At 41.6% G+C, this 12,943-nt stretch overlaps 1 protein-coding gene across 4 annotated transcripts in view; it reads right to left on the bottom strand.

Moving 5' to 3' along the window:
- Positions 1-1,911: 1,911 nt before the first annotated feature.
- The window catches only part of EMCN (endomucin), a 55,433-nt gene continuing 44,401 nt past the window's right edge, over positions 1,912-12,943 (bottom strand). For 3 of the 4 annotated variants that reach the window (XM_075751539.1, XM_075751540.1, XM_075751541.1), the window contains 2 exons: positions 4,897-4,959; positions 1,912-3,631 (listed from right to left, as the gene is read on the bottom strand). In XM_075751539.1, coding sequence (XP_075607654.1) covers positions 4,901-4,959 — 59 coding nt within the window. In that variant the 3' untranslated portion in view covers positions 1,912-3,631; positions 4,897-4,900. Of the gene's footprint in view, positions 3,632-4,896; positions 4,960-10,128; positions 10,343-10,441; positions 10,599-10,734; positions 12,722-12,943 lie in introns of those variants that run through there. The other variant, XR_012835270.1, reaches the window with a different exon arrangement.

The raw sequence follows: 12,943 nt of genomic DNA, 5'->3' as shown, positions 1-12,943 counted from the left end.
CACAAGGCACTCGGCCAAAGATGCAAAAATAAATATTTAAGTACTTAGAAGGATAATAAGCTGCTTGTGGGATTTTTAAGAGCACCTAATGCCTACCTCTTGAGTCCCTACATTTTAGAAACAATTATTTTCATTTTTCTATGCTGTTTTCTCTACCTTTTTCCTGTAATTAATGATCAAAGTCTTTTTCTTTCTGGTATTTTTTCTCTTAAGTGAGTCAAATAAGTCGCTTGATACTGTATCTTAGACTAGAAAAACCAATAGTCAATACACTGTACCACACCTTTTTGTTTGTTTGTTTTCTTCTTTAGTGCCCACCTGTCTTGCTTGGGACTGGGTCCAAAATCCCAGTGTGCTGCAGCTGATCACTCCCAAAATATTGCAAGCCTTTTAACTGAACAGGGTTAGGACTCTGGGATGGGCTCAGGGAAACTTTTCTATCCTTGAAAACAGCAACTAGCCTTCCCAAGTTGAGCCTGAGATGAATGGTGCTGAAAACACCTTTCTGCTGGCAAACCTGGGCCCCACAGGCTTTCCTGACACCAGCTAACAGCAGATCCACTTTCCTCGGTATCGTCACATAGACAAACCTCGTGGGTGGAGGACCAACTTTACTTTTGGGTTTGTTCTTTTTTTTACAGTGCTAGTGACTATAAAAACTCGAGTGGATTTTTCAGACGTGTATTACACTAGAGCTGTTGAGCCAGACAACTGCAATTGATTTTTCATTTCTTTTTCATCTACCTGAGCCAACAACTCAGTTCTCTCTGCAGTCAGTTCATCACCTCCCATTAAAGCCAATTCCAGCATCTCCAGCTCTGCAGAAGAGCGAGCCCCAAATATTCTTCCAAATCCTTTCTGGGCTTGACAGATATCCTTCAGCAAATTCGTCCTCTCTCCTTCATATAAACATCAGTTCCCTCCTGATCCTTCACAAGGATGGAAGTTCATACATTTGCCTTTACCACAAGCTCTGTTGCCTCTGGAGTTAAGGGGATGACAGGTTGTCCTGGTTCTGGCAAGGATAGAGTTAATTTCCCAAGGAGCCAGGACAGGTGAGCCAAGCTGGCCGGGGGCTATTCCATACCATGTGACGTCATGCTCACCATAAAAGGGGGCCAGTCGGGCAGGGGCGGGTTCCGCGTGTCGGCGTGGCTCCGGGACGGGTCGAGCGTCGGGTCGGTCGGTCGTCGGATCGGTAAATCGTTCTCTGTTATCACCCGTTGTTACTATCTGTTATCAGCACTGTTGTTGATTGTTTCCCTCTCCCTTGCTGTCCCAGTAACCTGCCCTTATCCCAACCCTCGAGGCTTTGCCGTTGTTTTTCCATTCTCCTCCCCATCCCGCCGGGGGAGGGGTGAGCGAGCGGCTGGGGCTAAACCACCTCAGTCCTTTTTGGCGCCCAACGTGGGGCACGAAAAAAGACTGTGGTGGGCACCTGGCCCTCAGCCAGGGTCAACCCACCACACAGGTTCTTCTCCATTAAACCCATCTCTTTTGCTTCACACCCACTCACACAAACCAGTCACTTTGAGGTACGTTTCCCAGCCTTCCGATGAGAACTTGGTTGTCTGCCATGCCCCTTATCATGAAAAGCCCAAACATCTTCCCCTGCTTTGGTGTTTTTCACTTTTCCAGTACCAAGATTTGCAACAAGCCCTCTCCCCAGGAACTCTTGTCACAAGGAGGAGTTTTCTGTACTCCCCTTGCCACCCCCAGCGTGCTTTCTGCAGGGTCTCATGCTCCCCCTGCCATCACCATGCCCAGAATATCTCATGTCGGCTCTCCAGGCTCACCGTAAAAAGTTCAGCTCGCTCTGTGCTACAGGAAGGTAGAGCAATGAACAATAATTGTATTGAGTATGGGTAATGAATTGCATTTCTGCAAAGAGAAAAATAAGAGCCGCTTAACAAAGAGAATAACTTTTAATAGGCAGTTAATTTTTTTTTCTTGACACACCATGGTAGTTTCTGAACAAATTTTGCACAAACATATTTCAAAATCTTTCTCTGCTTTTTTCTACTGTCCTTTCAATATGATGAAACATGCTACAAAATACTTTAATTTTTTTTTAATCAACATGAAAATGCACAATGATTGCTTTTTTCATAGGAAACTTCAGCTGTCAGGAATCTGAATAGTTGCAGATGCCAACTAGCGTATTTTAGATGGCCTGACCTTTCCAAAGTAGGCATCCAAGACTCGTCTGCTCCTGAGCAACCCAAGTGATCCAGGAATACCTGAATGAACCACATAAGTTCAGTGCCAGCATGGAGGACACCTGTTGGTTCCCCATCTTTTATAGAGCTTCATCAAAAGTTTCTCTTGGTGCTGCTAAGATAGAGGATTATTAGACCCATCAAAAAGTGGAAACAAGAGCAACAGTCAAGCCCAGGGAAACGAACGCTTTTCAGCTTCGTGTATAAACGTGAACTAACAAATCTGCTCAATCTCTTACCATACTGCTAGGTAAGTTTTATTATTTGAGAGAGGGAAATTGGAGAGAGAAGTTCCTCAAAAGCATTGTATCAATAGCTATCAACACTTAGATCATCGTCCTGGCTCCTAGTCCTGCACTTACACCACCAGTTGTCTTCTTTCCATTCACCAATAAAACCATGGAGGTTCTTGGCACGCTACCAGAGTCAGTGGATTGAGTCTGAGCAGATGCTCACAGTAATATAATTTTCAAACATTTATAGTTCTAGAAAAGTAGGATACATGCAGGTAGAAGCACTACTTGATATTTGTGAATTGCCAGCTCTGTAGAAATTAAGAGAGTCTGTAATTAGCACTTGAAACACTCTTTAAACTTCCAGAGTTATTCAATAACCCACAGGAATCCCATGCATCACTCAGAACAGAGGGAAGAAGGTTCATCTGTAAAACTGCTTATCTTGCTGATCCCTACTGTGCGCCCCAGGCTATATAGGAGACATATTTATAGCACACGTAATGCAATTAGCCAAGGAACAGGTGAAAATAAACCATGCTGCCTGCTACATTACAAGGGTCATAGTCAGTAATTTACAGAACTTCAAAGAGCCTCAGTGCAAGGTATATTCCCCCCTTCACAGAAAAAAAGCACACACTTCAGCATTTCACCCAGGCATCCCATCCTGTAAACATTTATGACAAGCAAAGTGTGTGCTATAGTGAGGAGTCTCATGGAAATCACGGAATTAATTTTCATAGTGGCAATTTGCCCAGTACTGTTTCAAGGGTCAGGCCCTGTTTGTATTTTGCTACATACAATTAAAAGAACCCTATTTACCATAAGTTCAACAAAGTATGCCGACATATTCCTTCCCAAATGTGCAGAAAATGCTTTTAGTAACTACTATACAAACTTCACCTGATTTTTACATTCTCTTCAAGCTTCTTCAAAGTTTTCCTGCTTTTACTATATGTGAAAATAATAAATACATATGATATACCAGTTATTAAGCCATCAAAAAATTATGTGTCATTCCAGAAGGGACAGGAGACACTTGAGATTTAGAAGTCAAGAGCTGGTCATTAACACAAGTGTCCTGCCTGGTAAAAAGCTTCAGCTGTTCCGCATTTCCTGTAGAACTGCAACTTTGGTGAGATGTTCCTGCATATTGTGATAAAGCAGGCTGCTTCACATCTGAAACGACAAAAGTGTCTCAAGATTATTATTCCAGGTAAAGTTGTTCAGGAACAGAAGAGTAAGCTGAAATGGACAACAGAGTAAATCCACGTGGGACAGACAACAAGGAGTAAATCCATTGTCCAGGACATTGTCCTGAATTTGCACAAACAGAACCACCTCTGGGTTTTCAGTAATGTAAGCAAAATTGCATTCTGCTGCTCTAATTCAAGGGACAAAGAAGGTTATTTTGTCCTTACTGTTGGTATCAGGAAAGCTCAGTTTGTACATCCTGGGGGAAACGAGAATGGGCCAAAACCATCAAAGATGTTTTGCAAAAGAGTCTCTCCGCATTTCTGGTCAACCAGATCTCTCTCAGTGGAGCACGATGGGACCCGTTCTAGAGGGGCTTTATTCTACAATGATGGTGGAAAGCTGGGCTTCATCCGGGCCCAACATAGCTGCCTCTGTCATGTCCATCCCACATATGCTGTGACACCTAGCTCCACAGGCCATCCTTCTCCTCTACCGCCCTGCACTACCCTGGTCACACAGGTCCCTTCCCACAGCCTGCCCCTTTCCCACAACCGCTTCCTTCTCCCACCCTCAGCAAAGGACCCCATTTCCCCACAGCCAAGAGAAGCAACTCCATGGGAAGTGGAGACTGCGGTGCCTGAGAAAGCTTCGTACGTGAAGGAAATGCAGCGCCCACATGACAAACAGTGGGTTTCAGAGGTGCTCTGATGGTCTCTGCCCTCGCACGCATAAAAATACTGTCCAACACCTGCCAGTTTTGCATGTTAGCCACCAAGGATTTCAAGCCGTAATAAACCACCTCAGTTAAAGTTCTTGCTTTTGCACGATATGGAACAGATGGAGACTTTTCATGAAACCAAAGGAACTGAACACTTCTGGGTAACAAGTTCCTTTTTTCATAGGTAACTGCCTTTAAAAATGTCTTACTTCTCACACAAACAAAAAGAAAATTCACCTAGGGAATTACAACCAGAAAATGCCGAACAGTTAAAGCCAAATGCTTTGCCTATAAAGGCATACCTCTGTGAAGCAGCGGCTTCTTCAGTCCCTCCGTTTTCCTGGGACTCTGTTCGTGACGGTATGTTCAGGCTGAGCTTTGTTTAAGCCATTGCCCTTTGAGGCCGCCACCAACTGAAGTCATTGCTCCTTTTGTTTAGTTACCAAGGCACAATACTGAGACTAACAAGTATTACGGAGACTAACAAGCACTGATATTACAGGATGTAAGACAAAAGCAATAAACTTACGCATTTATTGCTGAGGTGTGAAGAGTTGCCGAGTTTTATTCTTCCCCTGAGATGAGTGCTCTCCTAAGAAACAGAAAATACGTTTGCATCAGTTAAACATGCAAAGACAAAAAGACAAATGAGCCTAGCGGGAACACATCACCGACCACTGTACAAACCAGCCAGTCTCCTTGTTAGGCTTACTTAACCAGCAAAACCTGTCCACACAATACATTTTTACTACTTTCTCTGTGTTTTATAGCTTATTTCCCCTATGATTTGTTCTCAGACAGTGGGTTACTACCACAAAGTATTTCCAAGGTAGTTCTCAAGGGGCTAGAAAAGGCCTAAGACTTTAATTAATTTTTAAGTATGATTAGAACATTAAATTACAAAAAGATATAACTATAAAATTAATTTTCGCCAATATCGCTGACAGCAGCTCAGTTCCCCCAAAGCAGGAAAATGAACATTTAACAACTTCAGTCAGAGATTACAGACAGTTCTCACTCCTCCTTCCCTGGAGAAGTGGGGCTGCTGCCTGCAATTACAGGCAGACAAATAAGCCTCCAGATGAGCATGTGATCACAATTGTCCTATTTCCAAACACGTGTCCCAGAAACAGCAGTGGGATTTCTTTGGGTCAGAAGTTCGTATATGGAGATGAACAGGGAATGGCATCCCCAGACTGGACAGAGCCCCATGGAAACAGGCACGAGGGTGGGAAAACCCAAATGCCTCCAGGAAACTGCCTTCTGCCTCTCTGCTCACCTGCGGGAGACAATGTAATGCCTGACGCATACACGAGAAGCAGGAAAGAGACGTACTACATTCTAGCAAAAGTGAATATGTATTAAAAAGCTTGCATATGATCTATAGCCTGGGGTTGAAAATGGTAATACAAATTAGGATTATAACAAATTCACTGATTTGGCATTTAAATAATTAGCAGTCAAATTAAATAGTTGCACTCCTGAAGAAAATAGAAAAGACTCGTCAATGGTTTTCAGACAGTTTTTCTCGGCAGCAAAAAGCGCTCTCTAATTTTAAGGGCAGCCTTTCGGAGATGAGTAGAAAACTTGTCATCTAACGGGGTTCAGTGAGAAACACTGAAAATTGTTCAAGAATAATGTGCTGGAATCGTGTTTGCTTCTCAAGTGTTCAATTTTGGATAAAAATATTTTAAAAATACTATAAAGTGTTGCTAAGTTAGAGCTTCAGAAGTTCTGGTGATGTTAAATTTCAGGTAAAAAGGCCTTCAGCAACTATTTCAGTAATTCATAATATAATTTTTTAGAGAAAAGGAAAGCACAAGTTTCTGGTAGAAAAAAATGAAACATTTCAACCAGATTTATACATTTTTGGTTAAAAGATAAATGTTTTTATTAGATAAAAATCTTATTTTGAAAAGCTGAAGTAAAATGAACCAGTTCAAATATTGTATAGTTTTGTACTAACAAAGGAATGACATTTTCAAGAACTCTCATTTCCTTTTAATTTATTTTTATTTATTTCTTCCTTTATTATTTCTTCCTTCTGCATGTTTTTACCTTCCTTGTTCAATATACAGAAGATTTAACAGGGCATAAAAGGGAGAAATTGGCAAGATTATTTAAAAAAGAAGGTGTAGGAGAAATCAATTGAGAAATATATTACCATGGAGAAGATAATATTCAATAGTTGTATTAAATATCAATACTTTGTTATCAGTTCCACTCTCAGCTGGTTGCTCTGCCTATGCTAGAAATTAGGCAGACTTACATGGAAGACCGATGCTTTGCACCACAGGAAAATAACATGTCTAAGGAGAGGCTCCAGACTTCCTGGTGCTATATATACAATCCCTGAAAACAGTGAACTGCCACAAACTACTGCTGGGGTCGATGTTCCCCTGGAAATATCAGTGATTGTCCAGTGAGGGTTCAATGCAGGTAGGGATGCCCTGGGTTGTTTTGCCACTGTGCTCCCACAGGGGCAGGAGCCTGCAAGAATTCTGAAACAATACCAAGTTATTGCTACTCCCTGGTTGCAAATGTGTCTGCAGATATTTGCATTACAGGGTCTATAACTATTAGTGCCAACTAACAATTCAGTGATGAAGACAGAACAATTATATACTGAAGAAGAAATGGTCACCCAGATGCTCTTTGTTCAAGAGTAACGAGAGTAAAACGCGGTTTTAGATACAGGGCTGCAGTTCACCTTAAGACTGCACAGAGAGGTGTCTAAACCAAATTTGGAGTCTAATGGCTCAGCAGTTTGATGTTGTGCTAAATATCCAGCTGCAACACAAAGAGCAGGTTAGTTGCAAGCGGGAAGACATTTTTATTGATTTCAACACAGCCTTAACTGACAGAAATAAATTCCAAGACTGCAAAAAACCAAACTTGCTCCAAAACCATCACCCACCAAAAACAATGGAACAGACCTTGCTTCCCATGAGGGAAATGAAAAACAAATACTTGTGTTTAGTATTTTGTTAAAACAGATGATATTTTAATCAACTGAAGAAATTATTTCACACCAAACTGTTTTGCCAATGGAGCAAATATGCACAGCAGTAGTGGTGCTCAACCAGTCTAGATAGGTTACCTGCATGCTTTGAAGGCAAAATTGCTGGAGAACATCATCAGTGAAAAACTGGCTTTTGTTAATTCCGGATTATGCATTTAGGGGAGGATGACACAACAACTACTGTTGCACGCTAGGAAGGTATCAAGAGGGACTTGAACCATCAGCTTCTCACAATACAGTTACACAGCACCTTGCATAAAGGTATCGGTTGATCCAATTGTATAGGTACTATGGCAATAATTGTCTGATAATGAATTAAAAATGCATTGTGCATTTGTCTACTTTGATAAGTATATGAATGAACTGCAAAAAGTGGGAGATGAAGGGACGTAGAATAAAATATTTGGTGCGGTGAAAAAAGCGCTGCTAACTGCGCAGCTGCAAGTGCGACATGACCCCCTTTACCTGTGGTCCTGCCTTGAGACACCTCTCCCGATGGAGGAAGAGCTGTGGGCTCATATAGATTGGCAGAGGGCAGTGAGAAGCCAACCTCATATATATCACGCACTTCTACAAAAACTGAAAGAAATGATGCACAGTTTGAGAAAGAGGCCTTAGGCAGAATATTTGGAAAATGAAATCAGATTGATACTGACATGGCAGTTTTAGCTGACAAGCAAATCCTTCCATTAAACTTTTTACTCTCCCTCTCATCCACCACTGTTGCACCAGTTTGTTGATTTTTGTCTGAAATTGGATTGTAAACACAAAGACATAGGCACCATGAAGTCTCTAAACATTACTGTCATATAATACAGACAGATCTGTAGTTAACTGTCTAACTTATTGCCGCAGGAGACTGCGGATGCCACAGGGGGACAAGACAAATTAACGGAAGTAAAAGCCACTGAGAGCTACGAAGCACCAAAGACACAACCTCTCATTCAGGACATCTCCAAGCCACAGAGTGCTGGAAAGCTACAGCAGAGTCCGCAGCACCATACTCCTTCCCTATTTGTTGTCCTTCCCTTCACATCTCACGCTAGCCACCGTCAGTGACAGGATCTGGAGCTACGTAGGTCCAGGATCTGAGGAGGTACAGCTGGCTCAAATCACAGCTTCTTCACCTCAGTATCAAAAGAGAAGGTACTCTAGCAGCTACTGTAATACAGGACCAGTCTTTCATACACAGCCTCCCACGTGGCACCCCTCAAACACTTCTGCTGGAGCCCCGATTGCCAATTCACCCCCGTAAATTGGCGGTGTAGGCACTGGGCCTGACCCAATACGTGCTGCACACATTCTTCTCTTAAACTCAGTCATGCTTAAAGAGGATGATGATAAGGAAGATGTAATAGAGAAAATTCTGTATTCATAACTCCTGATCCTTCAACATATTTGTTTTAAGTGCATGGGAAGTAGACTGAGTACACAGATACTGAGGATTCTGCAAAGTTAAATGTTTAACCAGGAAAGTAATAAGCACTTCAATGAAAACACAAGGTTTTCTTCCTAATTAGAATTTCTCTTGTGCAGTGCTTGATTTGATTTTTTACTCTCACAAATATACTCATTTCTGACTATTAACGTTGCATCCTGATGCCAGTATATGTGAATAAGTAATGGACACACAATCAGCTGAAATTACAGATTGTATAAAATCAATTCTGAAACTCTGAAACAAACATTTCTTTGTCTCACCTTTGTGGAAGGCTACTGTATTAATCTCACTGTAATTCCACCCCCCCACATTTGATTCAGAATCTGAATATATTATTCATAATACACCTACACTGCAGGACATGATGATATAGAAGAGAGTTAACAGGTTGTATCTCTACAAGTACAGAAAGTCTTTGACCTGGGCAAAGCCCTCTTTGATGTTATTGGGAAAGCTGGAAGAAAAAGGATATAAAAAATAGTCTTTGACATAAAAAAATTGGTTGTACTGCACCTCAGATTACATGGTCTGTAAGAAAAAAACCTGACTTGCACTGTTATTTCACTGTAATATCTGCTGCTGAGAAATTGCTCATAAGTGGCAATCTGGTTTGGAGGAAAAAATTAAAGTAAGTTTTTCATAAAATATGATTGCAGAAACCTATTTTTTAAAAAAATATAAAACTACCTCTGGAGACACAGGATTCTAAACGTCTATCTTTACCATGCTGAACTAAAAGAAAGAGGGGTGCATTACAGATGCTGGAGAACAGCACTGAGCAGGACCCAGCGCCTGGATGCGCTGGCGGGGTTTGGTGTGGGCCAGCGGGGCCAGCACCTGCGACGTGCTGCAGCGCTCACCTGCCACGCACTTCACCTGTGCCCCTCCAAACTGCTCCTCAATGCTGTCAGCAGGATAGAGGGATCTGTACAATTCACGCCAGCAGAGAGAGTGCATATGGAAATGTTCAGGCGAAGGACAGGAAGGCAATTGCTGCTGAAATGCCAGCAGAGGGTGGGAGTGGCTCCCCCAACAGAGGAACACCTCAGAAAACCACAGGCTGGCAAGTTAGCAAACGCTCCACAGATGAAAACATCGCCTGACCCTCAGTGGTCTCTGGTTGTAAGAGACTGCTTTAAAAATTCATGCAAATATCCAGCTCACAAATTGAGTTAGAAACATAAAAGGAAGCATACACTATTTAATGTTTTTAACCACAGTTTTGCCCAAAAGTCTCAGCTGGAAGTGTGTGCAGTCAGATCTTTGTGGTGTGAGTAAACACAAAATCCAGCCATGAGTTGCGAAAAGCTGAGAAAGTTTATTCTTCAGTTTCTATGAAGAAAGAAAACACAACTTCAGGCCATTATACAATACAAGGTTACACATACACAAAAAAAAAAAAAAGTATCAGAAAATGAGAAAGAGAAGGAAAGGCAAGCAGGTACTTGGACTTGATCTCTCTCTTTGTTGTGAGGGGATCTTTTCCTACGAAGCAGCTTTTAGGTTTTCTACCTGCAGGGAAAATAATAAGGCACTGAAAGTACAGCTCATAATTTGAAAAAGAAATAATCAATATCATATCCTCACATTAGTAAGAACCCACAGCCTTACCGCTTCTAAGCGCACAGCATGCCAACAGAGTGCTCTCTGCTGACCTGCATTGCTTATTTTGCAAGTGAGAGGAGGAGGGAATGGAATTTTCAGTGACAGAGTGCCTCATCTAGAGACCTGGCTTCTTCACCTGCTCCTGGAGGCATCCACCTGGATCCTAGGCAAAATGAGAGAGATGAAAGTACCAATGCATGCTGAGAAACCCCATGGCCTGCTATGGAACCATCCCCTCTGGCAGGGCTAAATTTCCCTCGGTTGGGCCCCTAATGAGGTAAAACCCAAAGATTTCTTACCTCAAATGCCATGGTCCATGCTCAGATGTGGTCAGCATAACAGAAACCAAGGAGGAATAATCCTCTGCCCCAGCTCCGTATTTATCCCATTCTAACACAGCCACATCTATGGTTTGATGGGTGAGGCAGAGCAATTAAATAGTCTCAGCATTTGGAGATTTGTGGAAAGCCGTGATGAAGATACTGTCATTCAACCACATCGTTTCAGAAGACCACAGGATTTTCCAGCTCCAAACCGTAGCACCATGGTGGACTGTCTCGTCAGGTGCTGAACTTCATGTGTATTCCAATGACCGAGGCAAGCTTTTGTGCTGAATGGGAACAAGGGTTTTTTGTTTGTTCTGTGATGATTTTGCTGCTCAGTCACCTCTGATGTCGAAGGTTAGGAATCCTCAAAGCCTTTACAGAGAAGTTTTGGAAATTCAGAAAGTCCAGAGGAATGCTGCAGACACGAACTAGGGTTATCTCAAAAGTGGCTGAAGTTATGGGGCCCAATTAATCTATGCCATGAAATCCGACATATCTTCAAGATAGGTAGCTCATCTTGTGCAAGGGACACACCCAAGAAACGTTATGAAAATCTACAGGCAGGAGGTACGTCCAGTGGAAGCAGCAGGTAACAACTCTAAGGTTATTATTACTGTTAATCGACACCAGCTTTTGGAAGAGATGCAGAGCATATGGGGAATGCTGGTTGTTCTACATCCTTGGTTCGTATTTTGTACTGCACTGCCATCTGAGAGCACCTCTAGGTATTAACTGATCCCTTTCTCCAATGTGATTATAATAAGCTAAGGGTGTTTCATATGTGACAGGTCATGTCTCTCCTCAAATATCCGTGTTTGCCTGGTGACATCTTCCCAGCCTTTTTTTAGTAGCAACACTTGAGTTTTCATTTGTGTCCACAGTGGCTGTCTTGGGAAACCCTAATGCAGACATGTACCATGGACCCTTCTTCTGCTACTTTCCATTCCAGGTGCCTCACCAAAATCTGAGCCACATCCTTCCAGCAAATTCAATGCAGAACAGACAATACCCCTATAAGCTAAGTCATATCCTACCCTACCATCTCAAAAAAAGCACACACTGGTTAGAAAACATGCCCTAATGAATCAGCTTATTCTTAGGTGCCAGGATTATACCTAACAACTCTGAAATATTATGTCACCTGCCACATTCCTATGAGACTTTATATTGAATATCGAACTGATGTGCTGCTGCTACTACAAAGGCCCTTCATACATTTTACCTGCACTAGAATGAGTACTCCAGGCAAAGGCCATAAAGGAAAATTGTCAAGCCATTACCCAGGTATCAATATTTCTATCACACATCATTCATCTGTATGGAGTAGCCTTACCCCAATTTCTACTCTTCAACCTTTCCCTCATGGAGAAATTTGCATCGATCAACGTTTTTCATGAGTCCTAAAAGGTGATCAATACCGTTGTTGGTTTTCAGTGAAATTGCAAGAACCCTTATAACAAGAGTTAGGTATGTTTTCAAGATAGGCAATACTTAATCATTAACATCATGGATGATGGTATTGATCTCTCAGTCATCAAGTAAAACCCTCCATCTTATATTCTCGGGAAACATATCTACCACTGACAAGCCAAACATGCAGTTCTGTGGCTGTATTGAATCCCAAATGAGAAATATTTTTTTGCAGGTAGATTTTTCTAAAGCTCTGTATTGTAGACAACCATTTATTATCCCTAGGAAGAGCCACCCTAAATTTTCCAGTACAGTCTTGTACTTGCACATTAGTGTAAAACTTTGAGACTATTCAGTATCGTCAGCATTTTTATCCAAGTTGAGTTTTCACATAAGAAGCGTGTACAACCACTTATCTTGCATTAGGTGTTCCAATTCACTGGCAAATGTGCATGAAAAAAAATCACGGTGTTCAGTTTTGTCTGTTTTACTTTACATCAATTCTCAACCAGTAGTGCCTTAGCATAGCCATAGGCATCAGCAACTCCATCTAAGAGTAGTTTTAAAAAATGAGAATATTAAAGCTCAGTTTTACCTAGCTCCATTAAAAAACATTACTTTAGTCCAGGCTTAATTGAACACTGTTCTTTTCCTGTATTCTTTCACATTAATTGTAGGTATTTGAAATAACATTCTTGATTAAATATAATTCAGCTATACTTATGAAAAAGGAGTCTTTATGTTTTCTTTTAATTTATAGTCAGAACCTAAT

This window comes from Balearica regulorum, chromosome 4 (genome assembly GCF_011004875.1).
Source record: "Balearica regulorum gibbericeps isolate bBalReg1 chromosome 4, bBalReg1.pri, whole genome shotgun sequence".
NCBI lineage: Eukaryota > Metazoa > Chordata > Aves > Gruiformes > Gruidae > Balearica > Balearica regulorum.
Note: the sequence above shows the minus strand (reverse complement) of the source record. Positions and strands in the feature narration are given on the sequence as shown.